The sequence below is a fragment of the Mercenaria mercenaria genome, chromosome 2 (assembly GCF_021730395.1).
Source record: "Mercenaria mercenaria strain notata chromosome 2, MADL_Memer_1, whole genome shotgun sequence".
Lineage (NCBI taxonomy): Eukaryota > Metazoa > Mollusca > Bivalvia > Venerida > Veneridae > Mercenaria > Mercenaria mercenaria.
Genome location: NC_069362.1, coordinates 13296462 through 13318514, shown reverse-complemented (window position 1 = coordinate 13318514; position 22053 = coordinate 13296462). Strand labels below are relative to the sequence as shown.

Here is a 22053-nt window from a genome sequence, read left to right as displayed (position 1 = left end):
CGACTGAGTGCTCAGTGGGGTATCGGGGGTCTTCCTCCATTAGTGATTGTTGAAATGTCGCTATAAGACCTGGAACGTGACAGACCCTAGCAATACTTCGCTTCGTACAGATACAGGTCTATATATTGTCCATCAAGAGGTCAATAGTACTGATTTTGACTCACTTGAAAATAGTGTGAAGTCATACTTGCCATCCATCTGGTATATTAATATCCGCTGCTTTTTTACTTTTTATACACATTCTGCAATTAACTTCTACACATACTAGAATTAACATACAGTCACCATTTTTATTCAGCAATTGAATGACATAACATAAACATGATATAACAAAATTATGTGACATAATGTATGTGAGGTCAATTAAAATTGAGCTTATATGTAAACTTGTGCATACTCTACACAAACTTGTAGCTGTTTTGAGAAAAGCGCATGTCTCCCACAACTGCCTAATCATCTGAATAGAAAGTCTGTCTTTTATATACTGTTTACTCACAGAAAATATACCTTTGATAGTTTTGGAATAAGTGTTGGAGTAAGCGGCCTATCGGATAAGTGTTGGAGTAAGCAGCCTATCGGTAATTCAAGGGCCATAATTCCGAAGTGCCTGGGCCGATTTGGCTAGTATCAAACTTGGCCGAGGACTTATTGGCAAACACGTTGTGTTCAAGTTTGGTGAAGATCGGATGAGAAATGTTCGACTTAGAGTGCTGACAAGATTTGTGACAGACGGACGGACACACACACAGACAGACAGGAGTAAATCAATATATCTTCCACCACACCGTGGTGTGGGAGACATAATTATGCATATGAAACATTGGACTCGATATAGGAATAATGATATCCCAACCATTACATTTCCAGATAATTTGTAAAAGGAAAAACGTTGGTATTCCCGTGGCCAAAAGAAAGTTCTATGTGTGTTTCCCATAGTACAATCACATACGTCATACGTCATTTGCTATTTTGCCAATATACAAGAAATTAATAAAGCGTACATTAAGCTCAACATATTATTAAAAGCATATCAAAATTAACAAATATCGAATCACGCAAAGATATACTGTAATGCATATTACTACCACGCCCTATTTCAAAAAGTCACAAAAATACAAGTAAAAGTTATTAAAGTTAGAAAGCATGTGAATACCATTTACACAAATATGTACAGAGATGTATGTATTTAAATATAAAATGCTTAATATCTGACAAATATTGTATTTTATTTTTCGACAGGGAAAGAAAACGACGATATTTTGTTTTTACTGACATTTTCTTTGCAACAATTTTTGCTAATTTTTAAACTTTAGTTATTTTGTTGTATTTTCTATGACTTTTCAAAAAGGGGTTAAAGTTGTAAAATGGGTAACTTTATATGATAGCATAAATTATATTTCGTTGAAATTTTGATATTTTACCAACAACCCATTGCTCTGAGCGTACACTGAATAGCGTACATTGAATTTAAACAATGTACGCTCAGTATGTTTAAAGATTGGTAAAATAACAAACGGTGGGTTAGCTCTTTTGTTAACTTTGGCGGAAATATACCTGGTACTTGTTTGTAATTATATGATGTTGTTCAACGGAATATATATGACAAGAATCGTACAGAACTATGTAAATGTTAAAGATTAGTAAGCTTTTCAAAACTAACGCTTAGCAAATATGGAACTTTATTTTCAAAACATAAATTGAGATTTAAATTAATTAAAAAAAAAGTTCTGACCTGTTTATTTTCTAAATAAAATGGTGCTGTTTATAAATAACTTTCTGCAACACTTAATGTACTGTATATAAAATTACACAATAATTCTAAAAAAAAAATGGGGAATTTCAAGTGAAGAAAAATATCATAAATTATATTGTGACTTACTACACTAGCTTCCCATCATGAAATATTTTTATAAATTGAATGTTTAAAATAACCTGTATGAAATGACCCCACCTTGCGTTGCTCATAAAGATTAAACTTCCCTTAACATTCAATTTGGCGATTTCATCATGACTGGACTATTTCAACAAACTAGGTAAAAACAAGTGAATGAGGTATTGCCATGCAATACAAAGTCCCCTACTGGAAGGTACCTAATGTTCTCTACTGCAGTATAACATAATGAACTGATATCTGTCAATGATGTATAAACAATACTGTACTATATATACAATTTGTTATAACAACACACTTGGATTAAAATGTGCATATATAAAAACCCACAGTTGTTTTCATATTGAAATGTTTTTGCCGATTATAAAAAAGTTATCATATAAGTTATTTATAGTACCAACAAAGGGAAATTAATCTTAAAAAAGAAAAAAAAATCTAATATAATATAAGTCCATAAGAAACTCAAGAAACTCTTTACCAAGTAGAGATAGGTCAAAATAACACCTCAAAATTGGATGTAACATGCATGTTGTACCACAGAAAAGTGGTCTCGATTTTTCTCTAAGGCCAGTAATAAAAAAGTTACAATAAAATCTATTTATAGTAAAACAAAGGGAGGTAATTCTAAAATCAAGGGTGCCTCATGATGGTGAACATTTGGTCCAAGTTACATCAAAATCCCTCAATGCATGAAGAAGAAATGCTCCGGACAAAGTCATTCTTGAATTTGACCTTTGACCTCTAAATATGACCTTGACCTTAGACCTAGGGACCTGGTTCTTGCGCATGACAATCCGTCTTATGTTGGTGAACATTTGTGCCAAGTTACATCAAAATCCCTCCATACATGAAGAAGAAATGCTCCAGACAAAGTCATTCTTGTGTCTGACCTTTGGTCTCTAAGTGTGACCTTGACATTAGACACTGGACTTGGGTTTTGCGCATAACATGTTGTCTCATCCAGGGGAATATTTGTGCCAACTGATATCTAAATCCTGTTTTGCATGACAAAGTTATAGACTGGACAGGAAAAAAAATCCTACTGACCTTTGATCTCAAAGTGTGACCTTGACCTTTAAGCTAGGGTACTGGGTGTTGCGCAAGACACATCGTCTCATCATGGGGAACATTTATGCCAAGTAATATATAAATCCCTTAATGAATGTCAGAGTTATGGACCGAACACGAAACAGACCCTGTTCATGCTATGTTAACATTTGACTGCTAAGTGTGACCTTGACCTTTGAGCTAGGGGTCTGAAAGTTGTGCATGACCTATTGTCTTATTATGAGGTACATTTGTGCCAGGTAATATTAAAATCCCTTTATGGATGGCAGAGTTATGGACCGGACAGGAAAAAAGCCTTGTTGACCTTTGACCTCCAACTGTGACCTTAACCTTTAAGCTAGGGATCTAGGTTTTGCGCATGACATGTCGTCTCATCATGGGGAACATTTGTGCCAAGTAATATTAAAATCCCTTCATGGATGGGAGAGTTATGGACCGGACAGGAAAAAAGCTCTGTTGACCTTTGACCTCCAATTGTGACCTTGACCTCTGAGCTAGGGGTCCGGGTTTTGCGCATGACACGTCGTCTCATCATGGGGAACATTTATGCCAAGTAATATTAAAATCCCTTAATGAATATCAGAGTTATGGACCGGACACAAAACAGACCCTGTTCATGCTATGTTAACATTTGACTGCTAAGTGTGACCTTGACCTTTGAGCTAGGGGTCTGAAAGTTGTGCATGGCATATTGTCTTATTATGAGGTACATTTGTGCCAAGTAATATTAAAATCCATTCATGGATGGCAGAGTTATGGACCGGACCGGAAAAAAGCCCTGTTGACCTTTGACCTCCAACTGTGACCTTGACCTTTAAGCTAGGGGTCTAGGTTTTGCGCATGACACTTCGTCTCATCATGGGGAACATTTGTGCCAAGTAATATTAAAATCCCTTCATGGATGGGAGAGTTATGGACCGTACAGGAAAAAAGCCTTGTAGCCTTGTTGACCTTTGACCTCCAATTGTGACCTTGGCCTTTGAGCCAGGGGTCCGGGTTTTGTGCACGACACGTCGCCTCATCATGGGGAATATTGTGCCAAGTAATATTAAAATCCCTTCATGGATGGGAGAGTTATGGACCGGACAGGAAAAAAAAGCCCTGTTGACTTTTGACCTCCAATTGTGACCTTGACCTTTGAGCTAGGGGTCCGGGTTTTGCGCATGACACGTCATCTCATCATGGGGAACATTTGTGCCAAGTAATATTTAAATCCCTTCGTGGATGACAGAGTTATGGACCGGACACGAAATTGCGGACGGACGGACGGACGGACGGACGTTCTCACGAAACGGTATTTATGTGACACCCCCATTGTTCTCTCTATTGTTCTATCAGTCACATAAAAAGAAAAAGGTCACATAAACAGAACGGAATGAATGACATCAAAGAGAAAGTACCGTTATGAAGTCACTTAACCATCATTTCGCGGGCACGGACAGACGGACAGACGGAATGACGGAAAAGCGCGTTCCTATAGTCCCCGAAACTGGTTTTCAACCAGTAGGGGACTAATAAACAATTTATAAACAATTTTCTATTTCAAATGTAAATAGCTATTTTTAACCGAGTCACTTTATCACCTTTTGTGTGTGTGTGTGTGTGTGTGTGTGTGTGTGTTTTTTTTATTAAAGTGTAAATATTTGTGTGTATCCAAAATACCAAACAACCCCGACAATAGCAAACGTTAGAATGTGTACTGCGCTGACTAAGTTCCTTGTATATTATCGCAGTGTTTTCACTTTTCTATTTCACTATGTAAAGTGAACACTTTGCTTCTCACAGTCGTAGATGCCTATCTTTGTAACCTAATACAGAGCAACAATATAATCAAAATGCAATCATTCAAATCTGAAAATTTTTATTGGCTTTCGAAATTTTACGTCAGCCAAAGATAATGTTAATCTGTAGTAAATTAAAAAAAATAACAATAAAGATGTTTTTGTTTAACGCACATGTCATTATTACATAATGGTAATCAGCTGAGCAAGACTGAAAAAATGTCACATCATGTCTAGAAAAATAGATTATTTCCATATTACATATGGATGAAGAATTATTCACACAGACTAACATATCACAATTAATTCTGTTAATTTAAAGCATGAATACACACACGGAATTAAGCCTTATGTCTTGCCGGCCATCCAGGTTTTCCGCCGAGCAGTTCGCGATCATATTGTACCTTAATCTTTCTGCTGAAAGAATCTTTTAATCCATTCAAAATATCCGCTTCAATTTTTTCAAAGAATTGTCTAGGTGTATAGCCGTCCCTCATCGAACGCGAAACTGTTACTAATTCAACCGAATGACTGGATAATTTCTTTAATAAACCTTTTAATAAAATAGTTCTTGTGGCAATTTCCGACTTTGTTGGAGTATGTTCCAATACGGCTGTGTCCTTTGGCGTATTTGAACCGATGCAAAGTCCAAACCTATTATCATTCCTATTTATTTTCAGAGTTTTTGGTGACGTTGTTAAACAGAACCCAGTTTTCTGCAACGCCCGAATTTGCGTGATGCTAAATGTTGATAATTTCGTCAATAAATTCTGCACAAAATCATGTGGTCTTGTTCGATGGCACATACGTATTGTGTCTTCAGTTATAGATCTATTAAGCTGATGCCTAAAATGTCTATGTAAATCAATTTCTGCAACACCATGACACCTCTCAGAATGTTTCAGTGTTTTATCTCTGTTGCAAGCACGTTTTGTTCGTGTAACTGACAAGAGTTCCATTAAAAACTTGTCCGATTCCTTTTCATGAGTGAAAGAGGTTGGACATATATAAGATGCTATCAAACTTGATAACCGAAATAATTTGCTGTAACTAACATTTGCTTTTAGCAAAGGTTCTATTGCATAACTACAACCGTAGAAATCTTCGTCTATATCAAGAATAATGTGTTCACTTTTCGCGATCCAGTCACTTTTTCCGAAAAAGGCCAAAGCCTTGTCCTCGTTTATTTCTTCAACAATAAGAATCTTCGTTATTTTACAAAGACTACGTGGGATATTGAAACCATCATCATCGCTGCTTTTATTTGCCATTCTGCTTACATTGGTTAATGTTCTACATTCAAAATTTGTTCTATTTTTTATGCAAGCGCAAAATCCTTTCTGTGTAGGTTTGCCTTGATGTGGTACTGACACAAATCCTAGGCTAACAGTTGACATGAAATAACCAGATTCGTGATCCGATTTGTCCCAGTCCGGCCATACCCATATCACACGATTGACCAGTCCAGTCATTGCAGACGCCTGTAAATTATAGAACATTCAAATTAATTCTAAAAATAAGTACGCATAATTACATTTAAAAGTGGTATGTATTGTTCAATGCTCTCCTACACTTTTTACTGGTACAAGCAGAATTTTTGTTAAGAATTTCTTACCTGAATGAAAGCATCATTTGTCTGCATTAGGAATTTTAGTTCCCTTTCATGGGGCCAGATGAAAACTGGGTATCCAGGAACATAAAGAGGCGGGGCAAGGTCCGAATGGCCATCGATATGTACCTGAAATTAATTAATGTGTATTTATTGCTCGTGTATATTTTGTCTTTTCTATAAAACACATTACATACAAAAATGTGCACAAAAGTTGTGTTCGTTGGCAGATTTGCTTAAAGCAGATTCAATACATTTAAAATAATCAATTTTTATTCTCTGACATTTTGTCACATATTCCACAAGCGTGATTCAGTGTTGTTATAAATTCTAGTACTTTGGGCTCATGGAGTCCCTTGATTGTAAGTGGATAATAGAGGTCCTCTTAAACCAGTGCTAACGGGCGTGAGGAGTGTTGCAAGGTTTATTTCCCGTCACGAACAAACCCACTCAAACCGTGTTTGCTTATGTTTTGCTTTATTGCATTTTAGGCTTAAAATAAAAACATGTTAAGTTTCACAGTTGATAGCTTGCTTTTCTAAGTTAGCAGAGGGTATGCTATGAGATATTTGAATATATACCAGTGTATTTCCAGTCTTTGGTATTGTTCCTTTCCGGGCTGCTGCAAACCAGTATGGAATTACTGAAATAAAAGTAAACAAATGTTTATCATGTGTTTAACACCAGCTTGAGCGGTTGTGCAGTAAAATGTTATCAGCTGCTGAACCCGTAACCCGAGGGTACAAACACCAATATCATTTTATGAGTTTGTTCAATTTAATGTGCACAAGGGATCTAAGGTACAAACAAACGTAATTCAGTTTAATATGAAAATGAATTTCAATATGAACATGGATATAAGAAAAAGTATTATATCGGTGCTTTCCCTCGGAAAAAGTAATATGTACATACAAAATATTATATTGTTATATTATCAAGTACTATCATATGTTGAAACACTGTATCGCTGTTACAAATTATAAGTTCATTTTGTTTATCGTTTTTAAATAACTATACATATTTACGAATTGTTCATTCGTGTAATTCTTTACAACGAAATGACATTTCGTGTTAATGTTTTCTTTGATTTTTTGTTGATTTGAAATGAAACTATCTTTCGTCAAAATATAAACAAGCTGCTCACCTGTTATCATTGCACTTCAGGACAGGAAGGTCAAAAAATCATAATCAAGATCAATCAAAAGAATCATGAGTAAATATAGTTGAAATTTTCTTAAAGGTACAGATACGTCAAAATACACCTAAAAATTGGAGGTACCATCCATGTTGTACCACAGAAAAGTGGTCTCGGTTTTACGGCCAATAATAAAGAAGTTACTAAATAAGCTATTTATAGTAACATAAAATAAAGTAACCCCAGGGGCTGGGTCAATATTACCCTGGGGGGTCAAGATTTGAAATTTTTTTTGTAGAGGTCCATTAGGCAATGCTACATGTCAAATATCTAAGCTCTTCTGGTTTATTTTTAGAAAATTTTGAAGATTTTTCTATGTACAATCAAGTAACCCCATGGGGCTGGGTCAATTTGACCCCAGGGGTCATGATTTGAACAAATTTTGTAGAAGTCTACTAGGAAATGCTACATGTCAAATATCTAAGATCTAGGCCTTCTGGTTTATTTTTAGAAATTTTTCTTAAGACTTTCCTATGTAAAATCAAGTGACCCCTGGGGCGGGGTCAGTTTTAACCCCGAGGGACATGATTTGAATAAATTTTGTAGAGGTCTACTAGGAAATGCTACAAGTGAAATATCTAAGCTCTAGGCCCTCTGGTTTATTTTTAGAAAATTTTTGAAGATTTTCCTATGTAAAATCAAGTGACCCCTGGGGCGGGGTCAATTTTGACCCTGGGGTCATGATTTGAACCACTTTAGTAGAGGTCCACTAGGCAATGCTACATGTCATATATCTAAGCTCTAGGTCTTCTGGTTTTTGAGAAGAAGATTTTTTAAGATTTTCCTATGTAAAATCAAGTAACCCCTGGGGCGGGGTCAATTTTGACCCCGGGGGTCATGATTTAAACAAATTTTGTAGAGGTCCACTAGGCAATGCTACATGTGATATATCTAACCTCTAGGCCTTTTGGATTATTTTTAGAAATTTTTTGAAGATTTTCCTATGTAAAATCAAGAAACCCCTGGGGCGGGATCAATTTTGACCCCGAGGTCATGATTTGAACAAATTGGTAGAGGTCTACTAGGCAATGCTTCACACCAAATATCTAACTCTAGGCTTTGGTTTTTGAGAAAATTTTTTAAGATTTTCCTATGTAAAACAAGTGACCCCTGGGGTGGGGTCATGATTTGAACAAATTTGGTAGAGGTCCACTAGGCAATGCTTCACACCAAATATCTAAGCTCTAGGGCTTCTGGTTTTTGAGGAGAAGATTTTTTAAGATTTTCCTATGTAAAACCAAGTGACCCCTGGGGCGGGGTCAGATTGACAAATGTAGGTCATAGCAATGCTCACACAAAATCAAGCTTGGCTTTGGTTTTGAGAGAGATTTAAGTTTTCATGTAAAACAAGTGACCCTGGCGGTATGATTTGAACAATTGGAAGCATCATCTTCACACCAAATATCTAAGCTCTAGGGCTTCTGGTTTTTGAGGAGAAGATTTTTTAAGATTTTCCTATGTAAAACCAAGTGACCCCTGGGGCGGGGTCATGATTTGAACAAATTTGGTAGAGGTCCACTAGGCAATGCTTCACACCAATATCTAAGCTCTAGGGCTTCTGGTTTTTGAGGAGAATATTTTTAAAGTTTTTCTTTTCGGTTGCCATGGCAACCAGAGTTCTGCATGGAATTCAATTCTTTGAACAATTTTGAAAGGGGGCCACCCAAGGATCATTCCTATGAAGTTTGGTGAAATTCTGCTAAGTGGTTTTCAAGAAGAAGATTTTTTTACAAATTGTTGACGCACGACGACGACGGACATCAAGCGGTCACAATAGCTCACCTTGTCACTTCGTGATAGGTGAGCTAAAAATTACTGAAAAAAAGAAAGGCTATAGATATTGAGTATGTAACGTTAGTGGAACCTCTGTACGTATAATCATGACTAGTTTCTTCTTATTTAGATAAAATGAAAATGTACGAATTGGTATTGATGTAAGTTTCGAGCTCAAGGATAGGTCGACCTACGTAAATAATGAACTTCAAGTTTGCAGAAGCCTTTTAGATGAATAACAACAAAGGAAAGGCTAAATACAAAACAAACGCTATGCTTGTATTGAACCAACACTTGTAATGTGGAGAGTATGGTATTACTATTGGTTAGGAACGGCACACTCTTTCGTCATTAAATACTGTTACAAGGCGATCTCGTGCAGTAAATACGCCCGATTATCTCGGATATATGGAATAATTATGGTTATTTTGTAGTTTTCTTTTCATAGTCAGGATACTTGTGGGATGAAAATTGTTTATTTACGTGATAAGCTACCGTTTAATAGATCGATTCAGGAAATAAATTACTATATTTAGTTTGTTTCAATCAGTTAAACAGATCAATATCTGTACAGTTTAAATTCAACTACAGACTGGAGCCATAAAACTCTTTATTTAAATCCTTATTTCAGTAATGTGAAACCACTCGAAGCACATGCCGATATTTGCAACTTCGCCCGTTGTCTACCTTAAACCTATCAAAATATGAGCTGCGCCATGAGAAAACCAACATAGTGCATTTGCGACCAGCATGGATGCAGGTTCGCTCTATAACGGTTTCTCTAATTGCAACAGGCTTTGAAAGCGAACTGCATGGATCCTGACCAGACTGCGCGGATGCGCAGGCTGGTCTGGATCCATGCTGGTCGCAAACGCACTATATTGGTTTTTTTCATGGCGCAGCTCGTATATCCACTTTCTTTCAATGTCTGCTAATTCCTCTCGAAATATATATCAAATATGGTTTGATGTTTTCTTATATATTCAGAGCCTTTCATTATCTGCTTACGAGAAATATATTGCAAAATATATACAAGTTCTTACACACTCACTTTGAATCTCGTATCCTTTAATACTTAAGCACTCAAGTATTGAGTTTTCAAGTAGAGTTTAGCTAGTCAGTAAATGAAATATCGCCACTTCTTATTGCACTGATGATATTACAATAAGAGATTATATGTAAAAGTGAAGGGATATCAAAACTTATTTCTTTGTCTCCTATGTGTGTTTCATAAAACATGCAAGACTGCTGCTAATATAACAGGCAATGAAAGGCAGCCGATGCAAACACAATGACATGTAAGTTCTATAAATACAGAACTTGTCATCCTTTAAACACTGACACATATATTTTCCGTTTTTCCCTGTTAAAATTACACATATCACATATGCATGATACACAGTTCCCTTGGTTCCTTAATGTGGACTCTTAGTTTATATGGCAACAACATGGACGTCCTACGTGTCCGGTAAAGGTATCCTGCCTTATGCATTTCAACCAATATCAGTGTTCAAACGCTTATATAACCGCCTCGATAGCCTAGTGGTAGAGCGTCCGCTTCGAGAGCGGGAGGTCGTGGGTTCGATCCCCGGCCGCGTCATACCAAAGACGTGAAAAATGGTACCATTAGCTCCCTTGCTTGGCGCTCAGCATTAAAAGGGAAACTAGCCTCTTCTCTCATACCCTCGTGGCGATGGATTCCATCAGGAATGAGGTGTCGAGAGTGATTAATATAAGTTGTAGAACTTCCATCATAATCGACCTAAAAAAAATTATATATAAACTAAACGCTTATATCTTGGACTTAAATAAGCGCGTACTTTTCTCAGTTGTATGGCCTACCTGTGGAGTTTCCACTTTTTCTATTCTATTCATATCATTCGAGGTTAGGGAGCGTCAAAGGTGTTGCACTTTTGATTACCCCTCATGAACGGACTCAATCAAACAATGTCTGCTATTATTTTGACCTGGTTGCATTATATTCTTCCACAGGATCTTTTTATAGATTTTATTTTTACTCATTATTTCTAAAGTAGACAGGAAACCCCCGAGAAATAAAACATAAAGCAGAAGTTTAGATGTGGCACTGCTTCAACATTCATATACCATAAATGTATTGTACGAGCCCTTGTAATTTCAAAAAGACATGAAACTGCGTCAGTATCAAAATACCATAAAGTAAGTCTGCCTTAATATCAATAACGTTTACATTTTATTACGACACAGTTCAATACTGACACATTATGTTTCACTGATCCGTTCCGATAACTTTTTTACAACACATTCAAACAACCATAGAAACAACACTTTCTTTGAAAACGAAATGTAAACATCATGCATAACTACACATTATAACAGTGAAAGAACTGAAAAGGTCATGCGGTACATGAAACAAATGCTTCAGACCAGTCCTTAAATTAATAAAGTTTTATTACAGACTGCATGTGACACTGACAGCAGTAGCATTGCTCTTGGATTTCATAATTTACAGACAGAACAAAACAGGAACAATGATCTAAAAGGATTAGGAAGCATTTCAAATGAGCTATGAAAATAAAAAAGCAACAACAAAGACCCAGTAGATATAGCCTTGTTCCATGAATGCAGCAAAACCCTATAGCGGTGTATGCATGGAGGCCTATGTATGTGTGAAAGATAAAACATACAGAAAGTAAATTGAATTGACAAAAAGGAAAAAAAATATACATGTATGTTTGTATAAACGATAGACACATAAATAAAGAACAAGGAAAAACATACACGCTATGTGAGCAACAGTCTTGGATTGGTCCGTGGAAAAAACAGCAACACTGGAAAGCTTAAACCGGTAAACAGTCCCTCATTTTTAATCCACTTTATGTTCAAAGGTACAGAACAGTGTATGTAAACGTTATTCCCACTGGGTGAATTCCTTAACAAAAGTGACAATACGCAAAAAATACAAGTTCATAGAAACACCATTAAGGGTCCGACAAAACAGGCAAGAAGACAAGTATATGAAAGTAGCTCAGTCCAAATACTAGTAGGCTTATAGATCTGCTTAGATCTATTACAAATTTCGAATTTTTATCTGTATTCCTAAGATAACGTGCACTTAATTGATGTCACAACAGTAGCACTATTATGAAGTCATAAATTCTATCCATAATTCCAGGAAATATCCTGAAACAAACAAGCAAGCAAAAGAAAACAACAAGGACAGAAGTGCAAAAGGAAAAGCCATATTCAAAGAACGTAGCCGCCAATACAACATTAAAGATGTATGTACACGTACACAGTGAATGAGCATTCATACACAGCAAACTGATGTAATAATAACGACTACTAACAAACAAACACAAACATACACGAAGAAGGAATACGGTAGGGAGCTGCCTCGCAACGGCCAATGGCAAAAACTCCGCTGGGTAGTTTAAACTAGTTTACTGGCATTAAAACCTTAGTTTTTATAGAACTGTTCGTATTTTACAAGGCAGTGTAAATAAAATTAATCCCTACTAAATCTATTTGTTAACGCGATCTGCTTTGAACGTGATAGGCAATACATGTGCGCATGTGAATGACGCCTATTTTCCAAACACTTGGGACAGCATGGATAAAAATCCATCATTTCAAATTTTATTTTCGTAATCACATTTCTTTTCCTCGAAATCTGAACTTTTTAACTAATTATGTTGGAGGAAGACTTCGGGTGTATTACTGCAGGCACCTGGGTAGAAGCACCGATCATCCGTAAACCAGCTCGGATGACTTTTTCACATAAAAGAATTTTACAACCAAAGCGAGTTTTCTGACCCACAGCATTGACGGTCAAATGACTTGAAGTCAGCGACATTAATCACCCGTTCCCTGTAGTTAAGTAAATATTTCACATTTGCTAATCATATGATCATAGCCACTGAAGTTACACATTTGTTTTGTATTTCAACATAAATTTAACTGTATCAAGTTCGTTATGAAAGACGTTACTATCATAATTATTATGCTATTATTATGGAAATGTTCTTGTGAAACTGATATTGAAATACATAAATTATAAATGCAAGATATCTCTTTGTCTCCATTTTTAGATGCTGGAATCTTATTAATTGGCAAAAATGGGCATTAAATTGCAACGTCATCTGATGAGAAATTTCTGTTCATGGATGTAAAACCTATATCTAAACTAGAAGTAAAACGATTATCCAAGATTTGAACAGAGATGTTCTAACATCGTGGCAATATTTTGTTACACACCGGCACTTCTGCTGTAATGTCCGACTACCGTTTTGTATAATTAATGTTACAGTTGCTATACATGTTTTGTTTAAAAAGCACGAATATCTTAAACGAATAACACAAGTAATCATGCTAACGGAAGTACATTGTATAGACGTTTTGTGGCTCTAAATAGACCAATAATGCTTCTGTCAAACAAATTGTATTACAAATTCAAAATTCAAATTTAGGTAACTTTCTACTCGGTTTCTAATAAGTTTCTGTATTGTATCAGGGTCAAGAACGAACAAAATCAGCCTAGAATTTTTCATTCTGAACAAAGAAGTTCATACCTTCTTTTCGGCAGATAAAGCCAAATGAAGTGCCTCTTTCACTGTTCAATTGACTATTATTTAATTTATTGTATGCAGAAAGTGGCAATCTAAATCTTCATTTCACTCTACCATTTCACCCCCTCTGCATTCAAGGCTTATTCCGGATTTGGATATTAATATGCTATCTCACGTTTACTGTCGGAAAACTGATGGCACGCCCATGCGTATGTGCATATGCCCAGCTGCGTACATGAATATGAATCTTTCTAATGTTATCGGGTCTGAACACTTGGTTTTGCTGTAACTCTGTGATTCCAGCAGGTTTGCAAATTTTAATTCCATACCTCATGTTTTTATTTCGATGTAAATGAGATGTGAAACCAAAATTTGTAGTCCTGTTTGGCGCCATATAACCTATACTGTGTTGGTGCGCCGTAAAACCCAAATGAATAAATAAATAAATCAAATTTCACAAATTGCCGAGAAGAAATTTCGAAATTTTATTTATTATATGTTTCACTAACAGCTGCGGTAAAAGAGTAATAAATCTGAAAAGTGAATTATTTTAACAATATGTAGTCATCATCATTTTGTAATAGTACATTGAACTTTATTATGACATTTAGGCTTGACAAAATATTTGTTTTTCATTACCTTAAATAAAATGGATATTTGATTTCACCATTGCTGGGATGACGTGTTCATATCTAACAATGAACCACCAACAATATTTGATATAGTATTGTCCATTGACACATAACAATTATGGATCTACCTATTCGTCTCCCTCTAGGAACAGTGTGCAATATATAAATGATTGTGATTGAACAGACAATTGACAATTTATTGACGTTGAGGCATCCTACATATTCAAATGAACGGCAAGAGGAATTAGCTATATTTCAGTTCTTTATCAGAAAGTATGTTTCCCAGAGCAGTTCATTTGAAGTTTTAGTTTGTTCAATCACTTATAATGTGAAACTGTGTGGTAGGGGAACACACTTTAAAAATGAAATAAGTTTGCTGCGCACGAACAAAAGGCTGACATTAAAAAAATACTATTATTCTGTGATAATTGACATTGTACAAAAGCGTGTTTATATCCATTAATGCTTAACATGTCGGCTAATGCAACATTTAATAAAGCAGTTTGCTAAAAGCTTATATTGAAATTCGGTTTACTTTCGACAATTAGTTCCTGAATGTCACACAGACATTTCAATAAAACATCCTGTACATCCTTTGATTTAGTCAGTTTTAATCACGTGTCAAAAATCACATAAACATATCGAATATTTTAAACACGCGAATTATATATCAACATAAAATAAAATCTTAAAACGTACAAAAACTGCATTGTTTTGTCGAAGCTAGAAAGAAAATTATTTTTTGAGCATGTTTTAGAGAAATGTAAGTATCTATCTATATCTTTGTGTCCATGTAACAAAGATTCGCTCATTTAAAGCTACTCGTATAAACTTACCGTTAGTGTTGTGAAAATCGTCATATATTCTGATATAAAAAAACTAATAACAGAAGTGATATCCAGTAATAAATACGCATACATGACGCAAAGGACCATTATACATTTGTATTTGTCTTTCGAAAGAGTTTTGGGATGAGTCATCTCTCGCCCCCACCCCCTTTCTAATAAATGTATGTATTAATATAAAAAATAATGTTTTATTTTGTCATATAAGCCATTCTCCTTCTTTATTTTTATTTTGTTTGGGTGTTAATAAAATTTTGTAAACATCCACTGTATCTATTCCTTTTTTAAAAATGTTTATAGAAAAATATCTTCATAGCCGAATCGAATTTCAATCCAAAAGATGGTTTTCTCGGCAAGGTGACCACGAAATACATTTGGGCAAGCACATATTTAACAGACAGAAAAAACAAGAGGGCCAAGATGGCCCTGGGTCGCTCACCTGAGAAACATACCATAAAACACCATAACAGTGTAAACATAGACCTAGTGATTGCTTGGAAAAAATATTCTGACCAAGTATCATTAAAATTGGAGCAAACACAAGAATTTCTTTTATTTGACCTAGTGACCTAGTTTTTGACCCCAGATGACCCATATTCAAACTTGACCTAGATTTCATCAAGGAAATCATTCTGACTAAACTTCATAAAGATCAATTGAAAAATACAGCCTCTAATGCATACACAATGTTTTTCTTTGATTTGACCTAGTGACCTAGTTTTTAACCACAGATGGCCAATAACCAAATTCAACCTAGATTTTATCAAGGCAATAATTCTGACCAAATTTCATAAAGATCAATTGAAAAATACAGCCTCTATTGCATACACAAGGTTTTTCTTTGATTTGACCTAGTGACCTAATTTTTGACCCAAAATGACCCATATTCAAACTTGACTAAGATTTTATCAAGGCAATCACTCTGACTGAATTTCATGAAGATCAATTGAAAAATACAGCCTCTATCGCATACACAAGGTTTTTCTTTGATTTGACCTGATGACCTACTTCTTGACCCTAGATAACCCATATTCAAAGCTGACCTAGATTTCATCAAGGCAATCATTCTGACCAAAATTCATGAAAATTAACTGAAAAATACAGCCTCTATCGCATACACAAGGTTTTTCTTTAATTTGACCTAGTGACCTAGTTTTTGACCCCAGATAACCCATTCTCAAACTCGACCTACATTTCATCAAGGTTATCATTCTGACCAAAATTCATGAAGATTACTTGAAAAATACAGCCTCTATCGCATACACAAAGTTTTTCTTTGATTTGACCTAGTGACCTAGTTTTTGACCCCAGATGAACCATTTTCAAACTCGGCCTAGATTTCATCAGGGTAATCATTCTGACCAAAATTCATGAAGATCATTGAAAAATACAGCCTCTATCGCATACACAAGCTAAATGTTGACGGACAGACAGACGACAGACAGACAGACAGACAGACTCCGGATATCGAGTGATCAGAAAAACTCACCTGAGCATTGCTCAGGTGAGCTAAAAACAGATCTTGTAAATTCATTGCAACAAAGATTATTTTGCAAGAATTAAGTAAGACCGAGTTTCTTCCATGCAACATGAAAGGTAACTGGGATGGACGTATAAACTGGGGAATGTTGTTATAAAAACGACATGAACAAATACTGGCCTGTTGACATATGATTAAAGAAATGTTTTCAGAATAAACCGTCTATATGCAAGTATTTGCAATGGGTAGGAGCGATATATACATATATCATTCGTGAAACCATTATTACCCTCTGCCTAATTCTACTCACAAAGTACATTCATACCTGATTCTTCAAATTGGATTATAATGTATTCTTTCCTATAATATCCTACAATCCATGTTGCTCTTAGTGTTACGAAACATTTTACATATAGTTTGTCCATTGTCTATGTATGGAGAAAGTCATCACTCATGCATTGTCTATAGTCTTAATTTAAGAGACCTTGCTGATTAATGGGCTATATCTGGAAATTGGCTCATGTTTTAGGAATTGTTTTATCTACATGTATACATGCTTTCAATACAAATTCACTTATCAAGTTTTACACTTTCACGATTTACTTAAATCAGATCCGGGACAGAAAGTGATTCCTTTAAACAGAATTTGTCTGCTTTGTGCCTATATTTGTATGACTGCAACTGATATGACAACGATATTTAATATAAAGAATATGCAGATGCAGTATATGTATCGCGCCCTTCTATCAAGGAAAATCAAGTTGAACAAACGAAACAAAAAATACTGTGTACAAAAAAAAAACAACAACAAACAACACAAAACATTTCGTAAAACAAAAGTCGTGTTCTTTTGATCAATTCTTTCATTTCAAAACAATCTGCCTGTTGTCATATCAAATATTTCTTAATGTGATTTACGTGTACCTTGAATTATGTACATTCAGCAATAGGTCCTGTTTAAGTTATATACGGCGACCAGTAACTCTAACCAGCTTTACAAGTATTTAATCATTAGCCTGCTGCGGCAAGTAATTCTGCCTTTGCGACCAGTGTAGACCAAGACCAGCCTGCACATCAGTGCAGTCTGATCATGGTCTGCACTGTTTGTCATTCTATCAGTATCTTTTTAGTAAGCACCCCTTTTAACAGTTCCAAATTGAAAGATGGACAAGTTCATTATTGTTTAGCAGGGCAAGGTTTAATCTGACAACTTCTCTACATGAAGAACTAAGTACAAACTCCCTTGGACGTAGTATCTTATATTTTACAAGCATTTATCATGCTCTCAGTATAATTATGTTAAACTGTTTAAAATGAGTATTTACATGTCAATTATATGGACAATTAGAAACGTATAAAATAGCAAGTTTCAGCTGGTAAATCTTTTCATGCTGAGCGCATAAACATATACATATTTTATGATCATAATGATTTTATATGTGTGCCTTTCTGCTTCACTGCTCGGCAACAGCTGTTCACTTTCTCTCCATATTTTGTGTTAAAGTAACTATTCTTTAAACAGCTGTTATGTTACTATGGCTCTCGTTTATATATCCACATTTATGTTCAAGTGAACATTGTGTCCACTTGATATTATAAAAACTTTCATCTAAAGAAAAAAAAATCATATCTACACAGCAACTTTTTTATTTCCTTATTTAATATTACTGTCCAGTTTGCTGGTCGAATATTCAAATTAAGCTGGAATTTTAGAACAAATTTTTTACCGAAGATAAGATATAAAAAGATTTTGTGCAAGTTTATGCACACTAATTTGCGTGTCTCAATGTTTGCAGTTTATTTATTTAAGAAAGAGATTTATGGAGAGTCTTAAGGGATTTACATAGGAAGAGGATATTTTTCAGTTTTTCAAGGCATGAGTTCAAACCATGTGGGCCACTTTTTGTTGAGTTTTTTTTTTTATTTCAATTTTATGCCTTTTAAAACATTTTTCGCATTATCTGTTGCTCAAGTTAATTAAAGTCTTACAGATTTTTTTACGAATTTACAAGGAAATTGAACATATTACAGTGACAAGGAATAGAAATCTGGCAGTGATTGATTGAAATAAATATATTGTGTGCTTTCATGACATTCGAAAATAACAATTTTATTACATGCACTTTTTGTAACATAAACTAAAACATGTAATTTATCTATAAACATAGAGTTTGTCAATGTACATGTATGGAGAAAATCATTACACATGTATTGTTTATATTCTTAATTTAAGGGATCTTGCTGTTAATGGGCTATATCTGGAATTCAGCTCATATTTTAGGAATTGATTTTTCTACATATATGCTTTCAACACATATTGCTTGTTTGTTTTTTTGTTTTTGTTTTTTTTTGGGTTTTTTTTTTGTATTCTTAATATTGTCAACATTAAATAGATCTATAAATGTGTTTTCTATTGAAACGGACAGACTATATCAATATTATGTATTTATACCAAGTGAAACGCATTATACCATGAAAATACTGAGCAAATATAATGTTTAAGTTTTACTGTACAGAGCTACTTTTGCCAAATAACGAAACATTTCTTATATGAAATGAACAGCTGCATGATTTATTCCAGTCCTATGAAGTGTATAGTGATACAAGATTGTACCCAACGAACTCCAGGCTACTTAAAGATACCTAAGTAAACCTAGCTTGTATATCATTCAATCTCGGGATAAAAGCTTTCAACTGTTCTACGATTACACATTATTTATGACCAGCTTTGTAAGATGTAGTTCACAACAAACTTCCTTTTATAAACTTATTTTAATGTATCTTTAAATTATCGCGAGTTTATTAATTTCCGATGGAAAGTGTACCGTATATTCATATATCAAATATATTTATTGTATTACTTCTGATCTTAAAATTTGGTTTATAAAGTACACTTCAAGGTTAGGCTTTTATTATATCCATACACATATGTTGGGCAATGTTTATCATACCCTTTGTGATAATTTAGAACTGGAGTAAACGTACCTTCATGGTGTTCTTCTACAATATACACGTGCATACTATCATTTCCTCCACTTTTAAAAGAGTTCTTATCTGTATCCGCATGCGGTGGCTCTTTAATTGGAGTCATATTAGCTGCCCGATGCTTCCCATAATGAATTTGTGAATGTACATCCCTTTTCACTTTAAGTCTTTTAACATGAAATTTTTTATGTATATCGCTGTTATGTTTTAAAGCAGCTATATACAAGCCCGACACAACACACATAGTTATTAGAGTAAAAACATACTTTATACAATTTCTCCTAAACATAATTCTCATTGTATTTCCAGAGAACATGTATATTTTAAATCAATTAAACTAAGTCATAGTTTCATTCCAAAAGTAAACAACCCGGAAGTATTCAAAATATTTCGTTGTTTGTAACTAAAGTGTTAAACTGCTTGTCGTGTATAAATCCAATAGAACTCTAGTGGACGTTATCGTAGTTTTATACATAAACACTACCACAAGCTATACATTGATCAAGGGTAAACATCCGCTTGTAGATAAAAGCATTTTTTTGAAATAGTGTTATCTAACTTGTGCCTACCTATAGTATGTAAAGTTTAATCAATTCACTTTTAAGTCGTTTTAGCCAAAGGTAAGAAAAGTATTTGCTCTCCAGTTTGAAATTGCTATATTTATTTATCTACAAGTCTAACAGATTATCTAAATGGTCTCATGAACTTGTTTAAATATTTGACTAATATTGTTTTTTCAAATAACTCTAAGGTAAATAATTACATAGTATTTTGGCAGTAAAAAACTGCATGCCATTAACTGAAAAGGTCGTGTATAAATGCGAAAATGTTGTGGGACGTTTAAAAGTTCTATAAAGCTTTTAATTTTATGTTAAAACAAATAATGTTGCTGTGCAAAGAGAGACTACGCATAACGCTACATTCAATATTACACATGAAATTATGAAGTCAAGGTCATAAAGGGAGATAGTCAAAATAGTGCATTTTTATAGTACTTTCTATTATGTTAATCATATAGTCAAAACTATGACAAATATATGAGAAAACAATTATCAAACATTGGATGGTAAAGAAAATAGTATATTTTATGTTCATAAAAATGAATGCATTATGACCCTTTAATTAAAATACAGAAATTTTATAAAATAAGCATTTTTCCAATATTAGTGTAAAGAATGGTTAAATATGGTAATACCGGGTTCAGATCGTATTGTACAGGGTTTAAAAGGTCATAGGGCTTTGATTAAAATGAGGCTGGTGCATTTTTTGTTTTTTGTTATAAACATAAATATATCAATTTCTTGTTACTTGATATTTTCGATAATTGTTTGTTAGAGCATTTGATTAACACTGTATATTCATTTTTATTACCTCCCTGTAGTTCTAGCTTGTCAGCATTGACAGTTGTGATTTTCTGATCATGTAATTATGCACACTATCGGTTCTGATGGTTGCTTTATCTTTTTTTCTAACAAAACATTAAAGCAAGATAGAATTTAACATTGATACCGAAGTTGTAGGAACATAATCGCTCCCCATTATCCACCGTCGGAGCACAGGGTCACACACATCTGTATTTTACGACATGTTTGGCCAATAATTATTTTCTTGCATGAAGAATTACCTCACCCTTTAGTTGATTTTTATTTAGTATAGGCACTAATCCTCAAGAAAATGTAGTTGATATATTAAAATGTTTGGTTATTTAGTTTGTTTGAAAATGTCTGTATAGTTTGTTTTATTTCCCTGACCAAGAACTGTAACTCGTGCTCAGTGCAATTGTAATCATGCATGAGTTGTGTCCAATAACCTAGCAGCATCGTTAAAATTCGGACAGAACGGCTATGCTATCGAGAACAGATAAATAACATACAAATAAATGAAAAAATCCAAAATAGGTGACGGTTTCTGCGTAGATGTTAACATTAGATGATCTTAGAATGGAGGAAATAGATGGCAGAAGAAGAATAAGAGAATAAACATTGATGGTATTGAATTAACAAGAAGGTAACCATGAAACAGATTTTGAAAATAAAAGAAAAACGAAAAACTCCAAATCGCCGAATTTGAAATAAAAACTTTGTTTAATCTAGTTGAAAAAGAGCAAAAGCAGAGTCCTCCAATTTGCGTGAGAAGAAAAGGAAAAAAGGAAACCCTCTGCTTGAAAAGTCGGTACTAAGTAAAGAAAGTGTAAATGAGAAATAGAAATATGTGGTGTTTTTACGGAACTAAAAGAAAAACAAAGGA

At 34.5% G+C, this 22053-nt stretch overlaps 1 protein-coding gene across 1 annotated transcript; it reads right to left on the bottom strand.

The window, feature by feature from the left end:
* Window positions 1-265: 265 nt before the first annotated feature.
* On the bottom strand, window positions 266-20280 carry LOC123563237 (uncharacterized). The gene is made up of 4 exons (XM_045355925.2): window positions 19807-20280; window positions 6931-6992; window positions 6356-6478; window positions 266-6221 (listed from the first exon to the last, which is right to left on the bottom strand). The coding sequence occupies exons 1-4, from the start codon at window positions 20120-20122 to the stop codon at window positions 5082-5084; spliced, it is 1641 nt and encodes a 546-aa protein (XP_045211860.2). The 5' UTR covers window positions 20123-20280; the 3' UTR covers window positions 266-5081.
* Between the last annotated feature and the right edge of the window lie 1773 nt (window positions 20281-22053).